Consider the following 23,223-nt stretch of genomic DNA (forward strand, 5'->3'; position numbering starts at 1 on the left):
TGTCCTTCTTATATTGTGGCATCCAAAACTGCACACAGTTGACTAACACATCATGGTTCCTGAAACAGGCTGGAAGAGAGAGGCAAAGCTGAACTTAATGACACAGGCAGATTGAGGAGCAGTGTCCTGGAAGCAGGCAGGCAGGGCAGAAGAAAGTAGAGAGACACAGCATAGGTCCTTGGAACTGGCAGGGAGAGCAGATGTCCATCCTAGAGTGATTCCATTCCGCAACAGCAATTCCTGTAATAATAGTCCTTTCTTAATAGAAGATCTTGTCTTGCACTGAATTCTTCAGTGTCTAGGTGTTTTTTGGCCCGTAGACTATGTTGTGTGCAATTCCAGAAGATACTATTATCCCAGGCTGAAAGCAGGTGCCTTATCCTGCTGCTCAGATCTTTTTCTTATCTGCTGCTTGTTTTCTTCCTTATGTTTATGGCATTTTTATTTTTTTTTTTACCAGCTGTCAAAGCTGCATGTCTTCTGTGACTGACCATCAGTGGAGTTTATAGTTCTGGGACCTCTGTTTTCAAACCATGTCCATATGCAGGGCCCTTGCTGTTATCCCAGGCTTAAACTGTACTTAGCAAGTACTGCTCTGTTTCACATAGAGGATTTCATAATCAGCTTAAGGACAGGACCACTGCCTTTCTCAATTAGCATAGCATGGTTCATATGAGTGATATGTGCTGCTACTAGAACGCAAGAGTGAAAAGTAAGCCATAAATTCCTAGGAAATAATGTATACACATACAGACAAAATGAGAAAAGAGGAATATGATGAATATGTCCTGTTCCAGAACCTTTCAGTTAATTTTTATTCTGTTTTTTTTCAGTGATGGTTTTGCAGCAAAGAATATGTGAATTAGAATTGGGGAAGGAACTTCCACAAGAGGTTGCTCTGATCTTAAAAATAACTCCAAGCTTTGATTCTCATGTGGCTTGTGATGAAAGGAGCATAGCATAAGAGATGTTTATTCAAGCTTGGCACAAAGCTTTGACTTTGTTTTGCAGAACACTTGCCTGATTTTTTTTTAAAGCAGATTTATATAATATTTAATATTTTCTAAGGAAGTGTTTCATTTATTTTTTTCTAAACAAATGTTACATGTTAAAGCTTTTCATGTTTTAAAAAATATACAGTGTGCCTTTTTTAGGTGGTGCAAGAAATACTGCAGGCTTTTTTACAAAATAGAAATTAATAGTTCTTCCTTTAGTTTTAAAAGATGTTAGCATATTTCAAGTCTGTTTAATAATACAGAAGAGACCATTACCTATCTTTACTTTTTCTTTTTTATGAGAGGTTGTTTGTTGTCAACTTGTATTCCTCTGAAGGATTAGGAAGCTTTCATGTTCTTAAGCAACATCATTAGTATAAAATCCGTGTTCAGGAAAGAAAACTTAACTAAATTTCTTTGAGTCTTAGATTCTGGCTTTTAGAAGGATGTATTTTAAAATAAATGCATTGGACTTTCCCTCAAGCCAGTATTTTTCCAGTGCACTTAGAAATATGAAATATTTACATATATGCTGTTCTTTTTTATAGCCCTGCCATGTGATTTACACAGACTATCGACCTACTCCACTGCAGCACTATATATTCCCAGCAGGAGGAGATGGATTGCGTCTCGTCGTTGATGAAAATGTAAGGAATAGTCAGTTTGAAATTTCTTTTTCCTCACATATCAGTAACGAGTTTCGTCTTTTGCAGAAATTGGATTGACTATGCAAAGGATATTTATGTTAAAATAAAATGAAGGTCAAATGGGCAACGGTGACCTCTGAGATGTTGATTTTGGAATCATATAGAAGACACTGATTTTATTATCTAATGTCATGTACTGAGCTGAGTAATGCTTTGCTGAGATGGCGTTATCATCCTTGCTTTCTGAGGTTTCTGTTACTGTTTCTCACTTAATTTTCTTTTTTGTTTGTTTTAAAGGTAGCATTATTTAAATTTTCCTTCAGTTGAGGGGGCAAAATGATTTTGTGTCTTTAGATGATTCAGAAGTAACAATGTTTAAAATTCATTATTGACATGCACAATAGTAGCTTATGCCGTAAACAGCAGTATTGCACTTCATTGTGTAGAACATCTTCATGTAGACATTCATATAAGTCAGTTTTGCTATTGTACCATTGTATTGGGTTTACGTGGCAAGGTTTTGATAGCAGGGGGCTGCAGGAGTGGCCTCTGAGAGCAGAGCCCAGCAGCTGCCCCATGTCAGAGCAGAGCCAGCTTCAAAAAGGACCCACTGCTGGCCAAAGTTGAGCTAGTGATCAACACTGGTTGCACATCTGAGAGAGCACGCTTAACAAAATGGAAAAAACTGCTGTGCAACAGCATCTGGGAGAAGGAGTAGTGAGAACCAGCCCTGCAGGCCCCAAGGTCAGTGCAGAAGGAGGGCAGGAGGTGAGGTGCTGCAGATACAGAACAGAAGTTCCCCTTCAGCCCTTGGGGAGGAGCCCACACAGGAGGAATTCCCCTGAACTTCTCTGGGGGAGGAGGTAGAAGACAGTGGGTGGGAAGGGGAAGGTGTTTTTAGTTAGCTTCTATTTTTTCACTGTTCTAGTCTGCTAGTGATAAGCAATAAATCATATTAATCTTCTAATGCTGAATCTTTGTCTGTGGTAATTGCCGAGTGATCTCCCTGTCCTTATTTCAACCCTTGAGCCCTTTTTCATGGTATTTTTTCCCCCTTTTACTTTGAGGAGTAAGAAAGCAGTGTGGTGTAGTTCAATTGTCTGTCGGTGTGAAACCACCACAGTCACTGAGCATGTCTAACTTAGTTGATGGTGTAGTAGATAAAACGATGAACAATAACTTCAGAGACACAAATACAGTTCTGAGCTGTGACACTCAACCTAATAATGTCACTTGTAAGCTTATGCGTTGTTTTTTTGTCCTTCTGCATGTAAATGTGTGGTAATAGTACTAGATATGTAAATAAGTATGTATTTTTCAGTGGGCTATGTAAGAAGTAATTGTTTACAAAGGTTGTGTTTTATATCTAGGGAGACTTCAGAGAAGATAATTTTAACACAGCAATGCAAGTGCTTAGAGATGCAGGAGACTTAGCAAAAGGGGACCAGAAAGGCAGGAAAGGAGGAACAAAAGGTGAGTTTGAGTCTCATTCTTAAGTAACTTCTTACATTATATAACTTTTCTTTAAAAAATAAAAATAAAAGTTGCAGCTAAGTTGTGCTTCTATTTTAATTATTACTTAACAGAATAATTTTCTGCTAAAATAACTTTGAAATTCATGTGATCTCTCTACAGGTCCTTCAAATGTTTTTAAGATTGTGAAGATGATCATGGAAAGGAATTTCCAACCTGTAATTATTTTCAGCTTCAGTAAAAAAGATTGTGAAGCCTATGCACTTCAGATGACAAAGTTAGATTTCAATACAGGTACTGATAAGTAAAATATAGTTTTATTCAACAAACAATTGTAATTTGAAATGAAATATTATTCTGGGTAGTTATTTCTATTTCATTTGAGTCTTTTTGTGTAAAAACAAATATAAAATATTTATCACTTTTTAAATTAGTATTTATTTACCATTCCGGTACATCAGCCCATTTTCAGTAGGAAACTGTGGGTACACAGAGTATTTGATCATCACAATGTTTGACTGTTCCTCTATTATAAACTTTTCTTTCTCCAAAATGCTGTTCACTGTGTAATAGCAGAAGAATTTCTAGAAATGTCTGTCTAGAAATCTGAGCGTTTTCTCCAAGTTAAAACAGCTGTATAAGAAACCACTAGACTGTTCTTGCTCAACTGTTCAGTCCACTTTTCTTTCCTTACTTCCTCTCCCATCTCATCAAAGAAAAACCGTAACAGTAAACAAAGAAGATTTTTTTTTCATTTTGGATTAAGACCAAGCTTGGAAAATGAGCTTAAGTTTGTGGCTTCTTGGAAATGTTAAGAGTAGTAACAAAAGTAAGAGGTCTGTTGTAAGTCAGAATACCATTTCTTGTGTGAGAACTCTGCAGAACTCTTGCTTGCTCACTTGCTCCCCAGTCATTGCGCGTTCCGGTTCAGTGTACAGAAAGTGTGTAAGAGTTAACAAAGTAGAGTGCAGACGGGTACTGTTAGGTAGAAGACAATCGTGGAGGTTTATGAAATACATAGAACATACATAAAGCTGAGAAATACCAAGCTTAATGGTAGCTGAAATTGTGATTATTTTTGCAGGTTTGTGCTATTCTTCCTCTTCCCTAAGCATACAGTTACTGTTAGGCTCTTTAAGGCCCACATTGATTGATTGTCTGACCACAGTGTAGGTGGTTTTGTGTAGATTTCACAGCCTTCTACACTATTTTAAAATTTTACAAATTTGAGAATGTAGTAACGCTCTATTTACACGAGTTATTACAAAACCTAGAAGGCTAATAAATTACAAATTGCCTTTTCAGATGAAGAAAAAAAGATGGTTGAAGAAGTATTCAATAATGCAATTGACTGTTTGTCAGATGAAGACAAAAAGCTTCCTCAGGTGAGTGTAGACTAAATAAGCGTAGCTACTGGTCTCCTGTTTTCTGCAGCTTTCGAGACTGGGGGTCTTGTGTAGTGGGTACAGAAATCATAAACTGGATATTCTCATTGATCTCTCTGAGGTTTTCTGTCTCTTACGTTGTGAACAGGATTCAGTGACTAGGATTCCTTCTAGTTGTGATTCCAGCAAATCACATGTGATAAAACTAACCAGGGAGTTTGTACCCTGTGTTGTTTTTTTTTCCAAGTATGTTTTTAAGTACACATGAGAGCTTATACTGGGGCTAAAACTGTCTGGAAATAGTTCAAACATGGATGCAGTATGCACTTTGTCTGGTATTGACGGCTGAGCCTTTCAAAAATTGCAGTGATCCATCTGCATTGTAATTTACTCTCCAGTCACTAAGTATAGTGACTGTATCTTTACAGTAGAAAAATCCAATCTTCTAAATGGACAGAATATTACAGCATTCAGTAAATCTGAAAACTAGTTTCTTCTGCACCCCTTTCCATTACTTGCGTCCATCAGTTATTACTGTAGTGATCTTTACTATGAGCATGGCAATTCCTCCTTGAAAAAAACAACCGCTTGATTTTTGGCCGTGCCTCCTCACTTCAGATTCAAGATGTCTGTTCTGTTTTTGAACTTGAGAAGAACTGAAAATAGGAATCCGATGTATAAGGCGTTAAGTATACTGAAAAAACAGCACATAGAGGGTTTGTATCCGTATGATCTGTTGTGGTCTCTGTAGGCATTAACATCTGAAAAGCATATTCTCAGAATTAGGTGTGGGGTGGTAACCAAATGTTTGTAGTTAGATCATTAATGACAGTCTTACCTTTGTCTCTTTTTTTTTTTTTGTTCTTTGAAGACAGAACTTACGTAGCTATTTTAAAGTGTAAAGTTTTTAGAAATAGAGTAATTCAGCCATTGACAGCCTCAAGTTCCCTTTGCAGCGTTCGTAGGTGCTCAATTGACCGTTACTACACAGATCAATAAATGAAATCACTGCATTCAGTACAATAGCAATACAAAATATGCACATGCAAATCACTGTTTGGAAAAAATGATACATATATATATATAGAGAGAGAGATTAATTTAAATATTAACTGCATTTGCAAATTAGCATGTAGCTTCACAGTTGGCCTTAGCCAATTTATGACTACTGCTGAAAAAATTGGCTGTTGGCTTTACCATTCTTACCATTCCTAGTTTTAAGTAGAAAATAGTATTGAAGTGGCATATTTGTACTGGATTTGGCTAGGATAGAGTTAATTTTCTTCCTAGTAGCTGGCATGATGCTGTGTTTTGAATTTAGGATAATGCTGATACCACACTGATGTCTTAGCTGCTGCAGAGCAGTGCTTACATTAAGTCCAGAACTTTCAGCTTCTCACGCTGCCCTGCCAGTGCAGAGGCTGGGGGTGCACCAGGAGCTGGGAGGGGACAGCACCAGGACAGCTGGCCTAAGCTGGCCAAATGGGTTTCCCACACCATGTGGTGTTATACATCTAATATGGGCTGGCTGGGGTGGGCTTTTACCCATGGGCTTTTACTTCTTTTTCCCTCCAATTCTCTCCCCCATCCTGCTGCGGGGGATGGCGGGAGTAAGCAAATGGCATTGTGGTGTTGAGCTGCCTGCTGGCTTAAACCACAACATTACTGTAATCCACCATTTCTTGATTTTAAATACATGTATGCTAAGAGCAGAGGTTTTATATTTCTGGAAAGAGTATTAAAATTTCTTTACTGGTCTTGTGTTTCTTCCCAGGTTGAGCACGTACTTCCTCTTCTGAAGCGTGGAATTGGTATCCATCATGGCGGTCTGCTTCCTATCTTGAAAGAAACCATAGAAATTCTTTTCTCTGAGGGCCTAATAAAGGTACATGTTTTACATCCACATATGGGTTTTAATCTGTTCTGAACACACTGTCAGTAATTCTGACAAACCAAAGGAGTATATCTTAGCTCAGAACGTGCACTAGGGTATGGTGGAGATCTGCTTCTTGAGTGAAAAAGGGGAAAGAAGGACTCATTGCAAATGCCATTCTGAAAAATGCTTTGTGGTTTGAGCGTGCTTCTATTCAGGATTAGTATTTACCAAATGCTTTTTTAAAACATTGTATAGACTAGTTAGTAGGCAGTCTTAAATAGAACTACATACTTATAAGGAGTGGGGTTCTGTTTTGTGGATCTAGATATTGGGTTCTGCAAATGCATACATCCCCTCTGGAAGTCTTTAGGTCTTCCAGTAACACAGGTTATTTTATGTAATTAGTTACAGCTCCCTTTCCCTGAGAGTGTGTGTGTTTGCATAAATATCTCCATCTTTGTCTGGAAAAAAAACTCTTGAAGCTGTTTTTTACCATTTAGTCTGAAATGCATTGCATTAAACATCCTATAATAGTAATTAATTACAGCTCTAGTTTTAAGTGTTCAGATTTTATTTTGAAGTATTAAAACCTGCAGTGTATAATTTCAAAATTTTCAACTGTTGTATAATATGCTATAAATATGCTATATAAATATGCTATATAAATATGTATAATATGCTTGTGAAAACGCGGATTAGAGGGGCAAAAGTGTTTTCTGAAATCTTGCAAGTGCTTCTAGCATTTATTGCATTTACAGAACTTGTGTTTACTTCTGGCACATGGTCCCATATGACTAACCTTGTTTTCCTAGAAGAAATAAGGGAAGGGGGAAAGAATGGTTTTGTTCCAGTTTTTAAACACTAAATGTGCCTGTGTTGTTATGTTGACAGTACATAAGTAGTAAAATCTGGAGTTTTGTGCAATCTTTGACTATTTACATGTTTTCTTAGTCTTTGTTTTTGCTTGCTTAACTTTAGTCTGTTTATTTAGGCCTTATTTGCAACAGAGACTTTTGCTATGGGAATTAATATGCCAGCCAGGACTGTGCTGTTTACGAGTGCCTGCAAGTTTGATGGGAAAGATTTCCGATGGGTATGTGAAAAGACGTTCTGTGTGGGAATGACTCAATCACATTATTTAAACTCTTATTAAGATAAGATTCACTGTTAACATACGCACTTCAGTGTCATAGAAAATAGTTTTTTCTTTCAAAAAGTCTTCCTTGTTGTTCACTAATCAATTTATAATTAGCCTTCAAACTCCAAAGACAGGATTCCTCAGAGTATGCATGTAATTATTTAATAGTGAGTTTACATGGCAAGGTTTTGGTAGCACGGGGCTGCAGGGATTGTGAGAAGAATCCAGCAGCTGCCCCATGTTAGATAAGGGTCAGTTTCAGCCAGCTCCAAAAGGACCTGCTGCTGCCCAGAGCCAAGCCAGTAAGAGATTTTGTTTGCGCCTCTGTGAGAGCAGATTGAAGAAAGGGAAAAAATCTGCACAACAGCAGCTGTGAGAGTGAGGAGTGAGAACCAGCCCTACAGGCCCCAAGTCAGTGCAGGAGGGCCGGAGATGCTCCAGGCACGCAGCAGAAGGCACAGCAGAGAGTGACCATGAAGGAGCGGCGGAGATGAAGCATTACGGACTGACCGCAGCCCCTGTTCCCCGTTCCCCTGCACTGCTCGGGGAGGGGAGATAGAAGAGGGTGGATGGCGGGAAGGCGTTTTTAGTTTGAATTTTTAGTTTCTCACTGCTCTAGCTTGTTAGTAATGGGTAATAAAATACATTAATCTCCCTACTATGAGTCTGTTTTGCCCATGATGATAATTGGTGAGTGATCTCCCTGTCCTTATCACAACCCTTGAGCCCTTTCCATTGTATTTTCTCCTCTTTTCCCTTTGAGGAGGGAAGTGGGAGGGCAGTTGCGGTGGAGCTGGTGGAGTTGTCAGCTGCCCATCTGGGTAAAAACATGGCAGATAGATAGAGCAAAAGGGCATCAAACAGGTTAGTGCTGTATTTGCCTAAGTGCTGATTAGCCTAAGACTTCTTGCACAGTTTGTACTGAACTGTGAGATCAAGTATTTTCTTCCACGTCAGAGGGATCTGGAAAATAAGTGGGCTCAGTATCTCATGATGATCACCAAATTGAGGTTTTGACAGACCTGAGAGAAGAGATCATCTACTTCAGGGGAGTATTGATTGTTCTGTTATAGCAGAGTATTTTGGGTAGCCCACAGGATGACAGGGATGTGAGGAGGAAGAGTCAGGTTCTTAAATAGTTGGAATGCAAATAACTTAAACATTTTTAAATGTTAAAACGAGATCTGTAATTCACATGTAAATAATAATAAAGGTGTACAAATCATCACAAAAGCTTGGTAAGTGTTGATTCCTCTAAATTATTCCTCTTTCAGAGATGGGAAAAAGATGGGAAAAATAAGGTAAATGGGACATGAAACAACATATGTTTTGCAACAAACATCTCTTCAATCTCAGTTTGGGCTGTTCCGCTTCACAAGTCATTCAGTTTGATTGGATGTCTTTAAGAAATATGCAAGAAAGAATTAGCTACCTTTTTGGTATCAGATATGTGGAACTCCTGCTTTTAAATTGACATAGCATAGTTTTTGTGATCGGATGTTGCAGATGCAATATATTGTAATGATCTCCACCATGCATTTCAAACTTGAGATTTACAAGTGTGAGACATTAGTAAAAAGGGGTTAGCATGTATTGAAATGGTGCTAGGTGTTAAGGAAATCACTGTAGCAATGTATCAGTAAATGTAACTATTGAAAGCACTGGTTAAATCATCCTTTTGACGAACAGTATTCATAAGCATGGATTTATATCTTAGTACCTTAGTGATCAATTATGATGAATTTGATCTGTGATGACTCCATGTTTTATACAACTCTTCTGTTAATTTTTATACATCATGATCATGTACTATATAATTGTAAATGGCACTTTATAAGTTTGTGCTGTTTTATAATTTCTTGCTGTCTTTCTAATGTTTGTTACTTTTTTTTCCCTTTTATCTTAGATATCCTCAGGTGAATACATTCAAATGTCAGGTCGTGCAGGACGCCGAGGTATGGATGACAGAGGAATAGTAATTCTCATGGTGGATGAAAAAATGAGCCCAACAATTGGCAAACAGCTTTTGAAGGTAAGAGAGAGAGAAAAGCTGTTTTGTTGCTTTTTTTTTTCTTTTGTTTTGCTTCCAGTTTCTCAGTGATCTCAGTCAGGAGAGCCAGAATTTTATCCTCTTTTTTAGTGATGCTCTAATACTACAGTGATCTGTTTGTTTCTTCCTGATGATAGTCAATTCAAGAATATTGGTGCACTAGAAAAGTTTTGCTGAGCTCTCACAGGGATAATTAAAATGTTGGTTCTGCGGTGAAATAAAGGCTTGTTAATGGACTTTTCAATGTAATAGACTGAAAAATGAGGTTCAGTAAGATAACTCAAAAAACAAGATTACCATCAGTGACCTAAAAATGACTGGAGAAATTCATAGAGCCTGCAGGAAAATTTAAGAAGTTTGTGAAACAAGAGTGTCTAAAAACTGCTCTTGTGGTTGAAATCAGTATTAGATTATAGGGCTTCCCCAAACTATAATGGAATTTGTTACAGATTATTATGATCCTCTTTCTTTATATTTCAAATATGAGACATTGCACTCATTCTCGCTTTTATTTAAATTCCGTGGCAAAAATTATCATATTGATGCGAAATATTCTACTGTGTGTGTAGACCATCTCAGGCTGCTTACAATCCTTATGAAAATTTCTAAAAAACTGAACACTTCAGGGGCTGCTCAACACATTACTCAGGAGCTTGTACCCTTGGTAAAAAATAGTAGGTCATTTGTGGTCAAACTGCATTTACAATATTTTTAGGGTTTGTATAACTTGTGGGAATCATCTTAAAGTCAGTATCAGGATATGTTACTAAAAATATGTATTTGTAGGTCTTGTGCCAAAAAAATCAGAAGCTGGTGTTTCTCTGTATTGTTCAGACAAATTTAAGAATGAGGAAAAATACATACATGGCTGCAGTTACTTATGTATATTGCTCTGTCAGTGCTACTTCTGCACTCATAATGGACATGTGCATTAGCTCCATCTTATACACAGACAGTGTTTACCTTCTTGAAGTCAAAATTTTCATGAATTTTCGCTAGTAAAATGAGAAGTTTGAAAAATAATGGAACTCATTCATGTATTGTAGCTTTAGGCGTAGAATGTATTTCTTAATCTGTGTTTGAATGGACATATATTTATGTGTGGCAAATGTTTACACGCTAAAGCATAATTACATCTCTCCATTATATGCAGATTAACTGTATTTTTAATGATTTTTTAAAACCATTTTGTTTAAATGCAGTTTTGTGGCATACTTATTTAAGCTTCCATAACTGAAAAAAATTTAACAGCAGGAAATACAAAATGAGAGAACAAAAAAGACTTGTTATGAAGTCTTAGTTTTGTGTACTTCTAATCTCTATTTCTATAAAGAATATTTTTTAAAGTTAATTTATTTGAAATGAATATAGTTTAAGAAAAGCGAATATTTCAATTTTTTATCTCAATTTTCTATGAGATTAATCTAGAAGCTCAACCATTTAAAAGGTCTTTTTGCATTTGTAATTCCACTAGTTTGAGAACTGTAGGACTCAATCTGCATGAATTAAGACAAAAGAGGGAAATAATAAATCACTTATATTTTTTGGATACCATTAGTCCAGCGGAGGGCCACAAAGATATGGGGCCTGGAGCATCCTGTCTATGAGGAAAGGCTGAGAGGCCTGGGTCTGTTCAGCCTTGAGAAAAGAAGACTGAGAGGGGATTTTATCAATGTTTACAAATATCTTAAGTGTGGGAGACAGAGGGATTTGGCCAACCTCTTCTCAGTGGTTTGTGGGCACAGGACAAGGGGCAATGGCCACAAAGTGGATCACAGGAAGTTCCGCACCAACACGCAAAAGAACTTCTTCATGGTGAAGGTGACGGAGCACTGGAACAGGCTGCCCAGGAAGGTTGTGGAGTCTCCTTCTCTGGAGATATTCAAGGCCCGTCTGGACGCCTACCTGGGCAGCCTGCTGTAGGGAACCTGCTTTGGCAGGGGGGGTTGGACCCAGTGCTCTCTTGAGGTCCCTTTCAACCCCTACAATTCTGTGATTCTGTGATCTTGTGATCTATATTTTTTGTCTAGATTTTGAGGGGAAAGTAAAGAATATTTCCTTTATGGAAACTATAAGCCCTTTATTTTTTTTTTCTTTTGAATTATAGGGAAACAAAAAGGGAAGAATAATGGAAACCTTTTAATTTTTATTTTTAAATTTTTAATTTTTGTTATTTCTTGTTTCTTCTCCACTGATCTAAATAAATTAATGTATTTAATTAATTTGTCACGCAAGGAGCAAGGACTGAATTTAAGGTTTCTTTCAAGAAGATTGGAAAGGACTATAATGAAAATATTTATGCTTCTGAAGCTTCTCTAACTATTCAGCCAGTTGCTGAAAAGGCAGTAAAAGGAATCATTTATGAGATGAACAGTACGATATAAAAATACTAATTTTCCTTTTTAAATACAAAACATTTAGAGGATATTTCTTGTGAAAGCAGGCCAAGAATACATGCACACTAATGTCTCTTCAATATTCACATTCTGTACTCATCCTTAAGTGTGTTTAAATTAGACTTTAGTTGCTGACTGACAGTGTTTATCTGTGGTAAGACCATGATCGTGTCTTGTGGTAGTATTCTGCTGCCACATCAAGTACTGGCTTTGCTCCAGGATACGCTAACAATTTATGGGGAAAATTCAAAAGAAATAATTTAAAGAACCGTATTGGGAATAATATGACACTTCTTATGTAAGGCCACTTAGATTGTAGCTCTTCAAACCTAATGCAGGTCTGATCCAAAGCATTTCATGAACACTGGAGTGAAACATCTAAGCAGTAATGTGATCAGCTGCCTAACAGTGTGATCAGTGAAGTGAGGGCTTTGTATACGTTTCAGTACCAGCAGTGATACTGCAGCTGCGCTTGTTGGCTATGACACTGTTTATTGCGACATTGTGTACAGTACTTCAAACTTAAAATTCAAAGTTCACATCTTAAATGGAGTTCTTATGTTTGGATATTTGTAAATATTTCTTAAACTTAGTGACATGCATTTGTCTTCTGCAGTGTATCTAGGTTTTCTGTTTATCCTCAGCATTTGTTTGACCACTGCATATTTAGTAAACTGGTGATTGCATAAATCTATGAATTTATAAAAACTAAATACTTATAATACTGTTAGACAGCTTCCTGAAGACAATAAATTATAGTCTTACATTTGCATATAAAGAAATATTTTATAATAATTGTTGGGAGGGTGTAGAATTTTAAACTGCATCACATTAGTTTAGGTGGGAGGTGAAAAGCTTCTCCTGGACACTAGATGGCCTCTGAAACTGGAGCAGCGTCTCTCTAGTTGGCTTTTGGCCACGTTACAAAGCAAGTATTCTTACAGAGACAATTGGGATGCTGAACAGTGGTAATCTGTTATTTCTCTAAAAGTCAAAAATCTTAAGATAATTATGTTATGGAAATGAATTATGGAAATGAATAATTTTATAATGAAAGAAAATGTGCTAATGAAGTATGTTTTAGAGACTTGCATTTGAGTGTATCAGTGCTTTGCATTTACTTACTCCTTCACAGGAGAAGTTAGATGGACTGAAAAATTGAAAGAAAACATTCATCTAGCCAGATAAAATATACAATATTATGCTTTCCTTGTCACTTGCATATGGAACATAAAGAGCCCCAATGCCAAGCTGCAGGAGGTATTCCACTGCCTACATCTGGCTCCTTGGCAGGGCCTTCATTTATGGAGCTTGGATTACTGTGCTTATTTGGCCTGTATGCTGCTGTTAGAAATCTGCCTGGTCTTTTTGTTCTTTATTTTGATTCTTAGGTTTTATTGTAATAGCCAAATGGATTTGATAGGAGTTCAGAGAGTTTAATACGTTTCACTTTAGCTTCCTGCCTGTTGTATGATCATGGCGTAGGTATATGTTGGAAAGTTCTTTAATTTTGCAAGAGCATGAATTATTGTTCCATAATAATTGAGGCAGCATCATTAGGTTTTATGTTCTTTCATTTGTTCTGTATCACATATAGTTCAGTTCCTTTCAGATTCCAAGTTACAAGGAAAATTCTGTTCAATATGAAAAGCAATATTTACATAAAAATAAGGAGATTTATAGTGATCAGGAATAAATGCAGGATTGGAAATGGTGAGGAGATGATGTGGAGGAGTTTCAAGTATTAGAAGAGAAAGTTTCTGGAATACAAGCGATCTGATGAATTTTGGAGTGTTACTAGTTTTTCAAAGCAAAGCTACCTGTCTGCAGAAAGGGTTAATAAGCTCTTGCCACCAGTGTCATTTTATGTGGATTTTTAACTTCAGAAAGTGTAACAAACTATAAATCTTGCATGAGTTGTGAGATAATTTGAAGTTACAAGATGCTATAAAAACTACGATAAATAAGAATTCAGCAAAAACTAATGTATGGGAAAGAAAAAAACTTACACATTAGTAATTCACTTAGTCTATGTGGGGTTTTTTTGTTCCTTCTTTTGGCTCATATGGTATTGACTGATAGGCCATGTACCTGCTCCTTTATTCTTTTCTGTGTTTTAAAATAAATGAGTGTATGCACTTGAATTGGGTTCAAATATATAAAAATTTCAAAAATTGCCTAGTGCAAAAGTATGGATTCTGTTGTTTGAAGGGGTTGATTTTTTTTTCTGTTTTGTTGTTGTTAGATAAATTTAGGGCGGTCTAAAACTTGTTTGTCTGTGTTACTTCTTTAAATTATCCATATACATTAGCATTATGCTGGTTTTGTTCAGATGACTTCTTTTGAGCAACATACAGAAAACCGTTCTAATAGGTGGGAGTTTTTTCAGTTGGTAAGATTTATTCAATTGCACTGAGTTTTCACTTTGCATTTATTAGCTGTACCACATTTTTGCTGTATGATCAGGCAGGGAGCCCAGAATTAAAGCATCAAACAAGGTCCTTTTTGGAAGTGAAATGCATAGCACTGTCTGAAGTAAAGAGGCTGAGGTTGGTAGCTGTGCATGGTTGCCTCTGAAGGCAGACAGGGAGCTGTTGACAGTCTCTATCAGGAGGCTCAGGGTACAGTCAAATACAGGCAGGAACCTACATCTGAGCAGTTGTTTGTTAAGTGCAGCATTCAACAAAATCACAGCACGAGCGTGGTTGGTGAGAGGAGGATATCCTGATTGCAGAATGTCTGAATAATGTCTCAGGAGCAAAATGTAGTGGCCCGCGTTGAAATTGGGATAGAATGATAAATCTTACTAATATGTTTTTTTTTTGAAAAAGATTGCACAGAATCTTTAGTACTGCTGGCAAAATAGGAGTAAATAAAAGTCAGCAGGTTAAGCACTCCAGTCAGATTGTCATTGCATCAACATACGATGCCTTGGCTAGTATCAGCTTAACGCTTCGTCTTAATTATAGTAATGTACTTTGATTTGACTTAAAGGTTACTGGGCAAGAGGCACAATCCAGGGGATACATCAGGATTTAAAAAACTTGGTAAAGCTTAGTTTGGAAGAGAAATAGACTTCAGCTAGGGGTTGGCACTAACACTCGTTGGAAAAGCCATTGTAAAATCTGAAGAAATACATTGTCACTGGTACTATAAGGACAGTGTAAGTTTGTTTGTAATCCAGAGTTATGGCATAGATGAGGATCTCAATGAAACAAGCAAGTTTTGGATACTTTATCAAAATGTAGTTAAAAATAATTTTAATTTTTATTATTATTATTATTTTAAACTGGCAAACTCATCTTGTTCTTACAAAGCTTGGACTGCAGAAATTTTCCAGGCTTCAATTCAGGAAGATACTTAACATCCAACATTAATTTAAAGTCTGCTTAAAGTCAACAAGACTTCATTGTGAAATTGTGGAGGCGTTCAGCTGTTCAAAGGCAGACAGATTTTCAAGTGCCATCCTGAACAGGCTCATGATTTTTTAGACAACCAATACAAGCCAGCAGATAGAACTGCAAAGCAAGTAGTTCTTCCTGAGATTTGCAACCAAAATGTGGCAAGATGGGTTACATCAGATGGCACGTAAATGGTTAGTCACTCTTGGACTTTATTTCAGGGTTTTTTGGAGCCAGGAGGACTAAGCTAACTGGTATTATTTATTAATTGTGGTTGCTTGCATGTTAATACCACAAGTTACTTGGAGTTTTATTAGACCTGTCTGTGGAAAGCAGCTTTTCCCCCAGCTGTCTGTACTGGGTTTACGTGGCAAGGTTTTGGTAGCAGGGGGCTGCAGGGGTGGCCTCTGTGAGCAGAGCCCAGCAGCTGCCCCATGTCAGAGCAGAGCCAGCTCCAAAAGGGACCTGCTGCTGGCCGGAGCCGGGCCAGGGAGCAGTGATGGTTGGGCCTCTGGGAGAGAGCAGATTGAAGAAAAGGAAAAAAACAAACAAACAAAAAAAAACCTGCTGTGCAACAGCAGCTGAGAGAGCAAGGAGTGAAAGCCAGCCCTGCAGCCCCCCAGGTGAGTGCAGAGGAGGGCAGGAGGTGCTCCAGGCAGGCAGCAGCAGTTCCCCTGCGGCCTGTGGAGAGGCCCCTGGCGGAGCAGGCTGTCCCCCTGCAGCCCATGGGTCCCACATGGAGCAGATCTCCACGCTGCAGCCCCCCCGTGGAGGAGCCCCCGGTGGAGCAGGTGGATGTGGCCTGGAGGAGGCTGCGGCCCATGGAGAGCCCCCGCAGGAGCAGGCCCCGGGCCGGAGCTGCAGCCCGTGGAGAGGAGCCCACGCAGGAGCAGGGGGTCTGGGGGGAGCTGCTGCCCGTGGGGAACCCGTGCTGGAGCAGTTTGCTCCTGGGGGATGGATGGACCCCGTGGTACGGAGCCATGTGGGAGCAGTGCTTGAAGAGCTGCTGCCTTGGGGAGGGAAAAGAGGGTGGATGGGGGGAAGGTGGTTTTAGTTTGCTTCTATTTTCTCAGTGCTCTAGCCTGCTTGTGATAAGCAATAAATTATATTAATCTTGTTATGCCAAGTTCATTTTGCCCATGACAATAATTATTGAGTGAGTCCTTATCTCAACCCTTGATCCACTTTTCAACATATTTTCTCCCTCTTCCTATTCGAGGAGAGGGAGTGAGAGAGCAGTTGTGGTGGAGTTCAACTGACCAGCTGGGTAAAACCACCACAGTGACATATTTTGGAAATTTGCTTTTACTTTAGTAAATTCATCACTGCAGTGTTACAAATTTAACTACATTTCAAATTACTAAGCTAGACTTTTTGCTTTGACTTTGATGTCTTATTCTTAAGATATGTGAGATATGAAGAACAGACAAGATTCTCTGAAGATATTCTTATGCTATTTTTTTTGTTAGAAATTTACATTCTTTGTTAAGGCACACTTTAAATTAAAAATGTAATGTATATTTACTGTAGTTGTGAATTGTCGCATTAGTGACTTGATAGTAGCCTGTAGTAGTGGATCTGAAACCAGTGTTTTGAGTAACTAAACTAGCTTCTAAGTGTAGATACAGATACTGTTTGCTGTTTTCCATTTCAGCTTCCTTTGAATACATCCAGCCTGGATGGAACAAAATTACTCTCAGACATTATGCAAATACAGTTAGTATTACCAAGCCAGATCCAAAAGAATTGGTGCTGTACACGTTAAATTACTGTGCCTCTCCACTCCCAGCTCCCCCAGTTTATTTGTATTCTGGGCAGAACAATTAATGATCCTTTATAGAGAGGGTAAATATTTAAAATTTTCAAGTTATAGTAAAATATTTGTATTGTATAAAATACTTGTAGTTATAAATATTTGCTTGAGAGTTTAAATACTACTTTGTTAAATCAGGATGGTTTGGTACAAGTGCATAGGATTTTTGTTTGTTTTTTTTCTGTGACAAGTTCAGAATGATGATAAAATGTGGAGTGGAAGAACAGAATTTGGAGTGACCAGCCTGAGGTAAAACAAAGGATGTGATGGCAAGAGCTACTGTCTTAGAGAAAGTAAATGGCTGAAATATTCAGTCATTCAGAACTAATTTCTGATGGTTGCATGTAAGAGAAATCAAGATACATTGCATGGAAGAGAAACCAAGATAGGGTCTTGGTTTTTTTTTTTGTTTGTTTGTTTGTTTGTTTGTTTTAAGTCTCTTATTAGAACTGAAATTTTTGTGGAACCAAAATCTGGGTGTTTTTCATCAGCAAAGCCTGCAGAAAGCAGTCATTTGCCACCCATAGTGGCTTCTGTTTGTGTTGGTGCAACTGTTTTTGAGACAAAGCAGTGAGCCAGATTGGTAATAAATTTATGCTTAAAATAGCTGCTTAGTATTGTTTGTTAAAAAATAACCCTGCAGGAGGTGTTTTTATGTTTTTGCAGTCCTGCTAATGTAGCTCAGTATTATCCTGTTATCAGTATAACTACAGAGTCTTTTTTGATATTTCTGAGAGATCTGTTTATTCATATGGTACCTACATAATTGATATGTGAAAAAAAATGTGCTGATAATTCACTTAAGACACAAATATCTTTACAGATGTATCAAGCTGCCACTTGTGTCTTTATTTAATGAAGTCTTTCTTTTCCTGTAAACTAGTAATGGATTTCTATTGCAGAGAGTTAAGTGTACTTATTTCCACCTTAATGAGGAAAAAAAAGTGAGAGACTTTTTATGTATCATCAACTTATTTGTTATTTGCTCTTTTTGTAAAGCTGTTCTTTGTTTCCTTATTGGAAACTAATTCATTCAGCTTGTTTCTAGAAATTTTGATGAGCAAACGAAATTATCAGTTGGACAAATGGCCTAAAATATGATTTTTGTAATTATCAAAGACTTTTTTGTTGCTTAAAAGAAAGTGTGTGTGTATGTACAGAGAGCGAGTTGCCTCTTTGTTAGCTCTTAATGTCCCTGTAAGTTAGGTTCAGACAGTATTTGCCATCTTACATTCCCTGTGAAAGCTTCGCACGTGTTTTCCGTGAGAGGCTGGAGAGCAAGAAAGTGCTATGTAAAATTTGTTCCTGTCTCTGCATGGGAACAATTTTGAAAGTGTAAATATTTTTACCCACTATGAGAGAGAACAGAGAGAGTAACCCTTACCAAATGTAAGTCTCGCTCAACACTATGTGCCATGCTGCAGCAACAAGAGCCTCACATCTCCAGTTAGGCAAGGTTTCCTATTTTTAGCAGCAGTGGGGGAAAAAAGAAATCTGAAAAAGCTGTGAATATCAATTCCAGACACTAGTCTGCCTCCTCCCCAATTGTTTTATGTTTCTAATTGACATGGGCAAGAAGTAGTAGGGCTAGTAAATGCTCGGTGGCCTGCCTGATGATTCAATTCAGAGATTCCATTCTGCCATCGCTGACAGGTAAAGAAGGCACAGTGTATAGCTGCTATAATTTTCAGTTAATTCTTGACTAAATTATTTCTGTAGTGAATTGTTTATGCCCATGTTCTTCCATGTTCTTGGTTTTTAAAATTATCATCTGAAACCTATCATTCTGTTCTGACCCAAATCTTAAAAGGGTGCTCATGATAAGTTGACTTCAGACTTCTCAAATGGGGTGATTGCAAGAACACCAAGTAGGTCATTAATTTGTGAGAACTGCAGTTTGTGTATCCAGGCTGTTCTCATCTGGAGAGATAAAAATCATTCCAAAATCATTCCTCTGGCTGCCGCCTCCTCCCCCCCCTCCCCCCTTTTTTTTAATTATTCGGAAATAAATTTGTTGTTACTGCCTGTTGAAGGCTTGAAGCAGTGGACCGTTCTCTTTGAAGAGGGGATTTACTTGTAGAAAGGAGGTAGGAGTACTTGGATGGTACAGCAACAATAAAGTAATGGACACAGCATGTATTTGAAGGTGACTGTTCACAGCAGTCTTTCTTACCAGGGTTCACTGCAGCTCTAAGCAGTTAGGCTTTTGCATGGGTGGTTCTTTCCTTTCTGGTGGCTCTTTCTTTTTGTAATACAGAACCTTTTCTCTGGAAACAAGGAATAGGCTTCCACAGACCAAGAGGACTAACTAGAGGCAGGTGATTGTGTACCCTGGTCTGAAGAGGAGAAAGCTAATTAACTGTGACAGGAGGATCTATGGTAGAGGGTGAGCTAAATGTGTCAGGCACATGCTTCACGCTATTTTTAAGAAACTAATAAGGAATTTTAAGTCTGGAAGCTGTTGATACAGGGCTTGAGCAGAGAAAGGGAATGTAAGAGGAGCAAAAACTGGACAGAGAAAATATAAGTTAAACTGATGTGCCTCCTATTATACCTTAGCACCAAGGAAACCCCAGGTTGGCTGAACACTTTATACTGCATAAGCTCTTCAGTAGCAAGTTAGGAAAGGAAGGGTCACCTTATCCATTTTCCCATTATGAATACATCTCATTTTTCCTCCTCTCCTGTTCTCCTTTCCTTCCACCGTATATACAGGACAAGTGTCTTTATATAACCACCAACTTCCTCTTCAGAAATCATGCCTGTGTTTGTTATTTGACAGGGCCTGCTTCTTTAATCATGTTTAGTGTGTATTTAGTGTAGAAGGGTAACTGTATTTTGATGTTAGCTTTCCTAATGCGGCTGCATAACCCATACATTGCTATTAGGTATTGGACACAAGGACATCTGGATGATTGCTGCGCACTAAATGTGAATCTGTTCATAGCCTGGAATGGTCAGAAAAGAGTAACGTGCTAGCAGAATTCGCTGGCTGTGCTAAAGGTGAAGTAGAGTAAAGCTATTTCAGTTCTGTTTAGTTTGGAGAAGTTGCAATTCCAGTTTTCAGGAAGAAAAAAAAAAAAAAAAAAAACTTTTTTTGACTTTTGATTCTGATTTCAAGCATAAAATTGCCTAGAGATCAGCAATGAGAAAACAGGAATTTCTGAAACCCAGAGAAAAATGTGTGAGATGGACAGAAACAATTCACAATTTTTGCCAAAAAAGAATTCTTATTTTTAAGTGCTTTGTCTTTGTCTTGGTATGGTCTTGTTTTCAAATTGTAAAATGCTGGTCATGTGTTTAAAATAAAAATTGCCACATCAGCAGTTGGCTCAAATGCTGCCTTTCAAATAAGTCCGCTTTATATGATCTTTGAAGTAGCTAGCTTTCTTTTTCATTTGTTTTTAAATCACCCTTTCTTCACAGCCTTTAAAGTGAATCTGCTGGAATTGTTTGGTCTATCTTGGAATGTTTTGTGCGTATGTTGTGCTTGTGGAAAGAATGTTGTTTTCTCACTTTATGATAGTGCGAGTGTGATACGTCAATTTTATTCTTTCAAATAGCTGATCATCTTGCAAGCATACAGCTAAGTTATGCTTTAAAGTGATGTAGCACTGTGAGGAATGGACGATGGGGTTCATAGTGTGATCAGAGTAATTTCAGCGGCGTTTTGTCAGATCTCTGCTGCTCGGTAGATAGGGCGGTGACTGCGGCGAGCTGGGGGTGGGATCCAGCTGGTTTGGTTGATGCCTCGCTAAAGCCAGAAATGTTGGTGTTGGAAAGAACCTGACCCCTTCTGAACTGGTACTGGCATAATCGCTGCGTCGTTCTTTGTTGTAAATGCCATTCTTTAAATGGCGTTCTCTGTTTCAGAGAAGCAACCTTCTTAGGGAGTGGCAATTTCTATTGCATAGAACAACTGATATATTTAGAATAATGGACAAGAGCATTGGGCACGTAATCCTTGTTTCAGGTTTAAGGAAAAAGTTGTGCGTTGGTTAGCATCAGCAACAGAAGTTCTCTGACCTTCAAAAATCTGTAGAAACTTTAGATTTCCTCCACACAATGCAACTCGACTGTTGATCTTGCCCCTGTTGACACAATTCTGTTTTATCAGAATCCCATCTGAGGTAATTTCAGAACTGATGGGGTTAATTTAAATGTACATTTCATGATTTAATTTGAGATATTTTTGTTCTCTGGTGCATCTATTGATTTAAAAAAAAAAACACCCACTTGTGTATTTATCACCTACACATAGATATAATATAGAATCATTGAATGAGTCTCTAGCTACAGAAAGCAAAATATTAGATTATTTGATTTATCTTAAACTTGTTTTACATGTAATTATTTTGTTACTTCTTTGTTACAAACATTCAGTAAAGGGTTCTCTGTAACAGCTGTTTTTGCATTGGTTTTTTTGTGCTGCTTTAGATGAGGCATTAAACACCACAATTGGTGATTTCATACTTCAGAAGTTTTTGGTCTCTGTCATCTGGTCACAGTGACTTCTTATTCATTGTATCAGAATGGCTTTCTGTGCTGATACTTGAGTTTGCTTCTGCTTGGAGAGGCTGCAGTGTGGCAGTCTTCTGCCTCGGTTCTGCTGTGTGTTCTTTGAATAGCTGGTTGGTTTCATTATTATTATTGTCTCATTATTATTATAAACATTTAATTGATATCTTCCCTTTGGGTAAGAACATAAGTAAGCCATGGTCAATCAAGTGCTTCTGTCTAGACCAGTACCCTTTTTTTGGCAGCGGATGGAAGTAAATTTTCTTAGAAGAATGGGGAAGGGAAGTAGCAAGGGGATACCTCCGCAGAATAATTCCTCAGCATCTTTTAATGTTTAGGTTATTCAAAATACCTGTAAACAGGAGCTTATTTTAAATAAATAAATAAAGTCAAACTTCACAGAATCCTTGAACAGTTGAGGTTGGATGGGACCTCTGGAGGTCACCTGGTCCTGAAGCAGGGCCACCTACAGGAGGTTGTCCAGGACAATGTCCAGACAGCTTTTGTGTATCTTCACAAGCGGAGAGTCCACAGCCTCTGCGGAGCAACCTGTAAACTAATTTTAAAATGATACATTGGTTAAGTTAAAGAAGCTGCAGGCTACCTATTCTTGAACAAACTTTCCAAGATACCAGTAAGTCTTATCCCTAGAGAGAAAAAAAGGTGTGGAAATAAGTTTTTCCAGTCTGTTAAAATAATGGATTACTTTAAATAGATAATAACTATTATTTTAAAGTTAAAACAATGGAACAAAATAATGGATTATGAGAAATGTAAAATGTTTCGTCTGAACTTTTCATGTATACCATTGTAGTATAAGTATAGATGAGACATAAATGCTGTTACATGTAGGGCATAACAAAGTGGCTTAGGATTGTACGAGAGAAGTAATCTAAATTCAAGACAAGTTATGCTACCCATCAAAGCAGTTCCTTGTATCAAGGAACTACATCATAATTTATTTGATATGCTCTTGTATGCTGAAATTACTTTTTTTTTTTTTTTGCTGAACAATGTTCTTGGATCTTTTTCAGGGTTCAGCTGATCCTCTAAACAGTGCATTCCACCTCACATACAACATGGTATTGAATTTGCTTCGAGTAGAAGAAATTAACCCTGAATATATGTTAGAAAAATCATTCTATCAGTTCCAACATTACAGAGCTATTCCAGGAGTAGTTGAAAGTAAGTATTACCATGTTATACTCACTTACCAGAGTAAGTATAAAAGATACTGTGACTGTGAAGTAATCAGTGCTTCATTGTGCTTGTAAAGGGTGTGTACCTGGGTAGTTCTTGTTTTGCCTGTGAATTGTTGCCAATGCATTGTTTGCTATTTTATTACAATTTCAGGAAGAGTAATTTCCTCTGCTTAGGATCTATGTTCATCTGCACTGTCAGTCTATGACAAGAGATTTCCCCTGAGAGTTGGACAAGAATGGTTATCCCACTGCTAATCTGGAGGACAGGAAGAGGGACAATAATTTTAAAATTCTTGCAGCTTGCATGAGGTGCAGAGAAGAAAAGTCTT

General features: G+C 37.8%; 1 protein-coding gene across 1 annotated transcript in view; it reads left to right on the forward strand.

Annotated features, from left to right (window-relative positions):
* Positions 1-23,223, forward strand: part of MTREX (Mtr4 exosome RNA helicase) — a 49,443-nt gene that overhangs the window by 8,067 nt on the left and 18,153 nt on the right. Inside the window, exons 9-16 of the mRNA XM_035553704.2 lie at positions 1,544-1,642; positions 3,013-3,115; positions 3,278-3,409; positions 4,421-4,500; positions 6,275-6,385; positions 7,368-7,469; positions 9,421-9,546; positions 22,727-22,877. Coding sequence (XP_035409597.1) covers positions 1,544-1,642; positions 3,013-3,115; positions 3,278-3,409; positions 4,421-4,500; positions 6,275-6,385; positions 7,368-7,469; positions 9,421-9,546; positions 22,727-22,877 — 904 coding nt within the window. The remainder of the gene's footprint in view (positions 1-1,543; positions 1,643-3,012; positions 3,116-3,277; positions 3,410-4,420; positions 4,501-6,274; positions 6,386-7,367; positions 7,470-9,420; positions 9,547-22,726; positions 22,878-23,223) is intronic.

Source organism: Cygnus atratus, chromosome Z (genome assembly GCF_013377495.2).
Source record: "Cygnus atratus isolate AKBS03 ecotype Queensland, Australia chromosome Z, CAtr_DNAZoo_HiC_assembly, whole genome shotgun sequence".
NCBI lineage: Eukaryota > Metazoa > Chordata > Aves > Anseriformes > Anatidae > Cygnus > Cygnus atratus.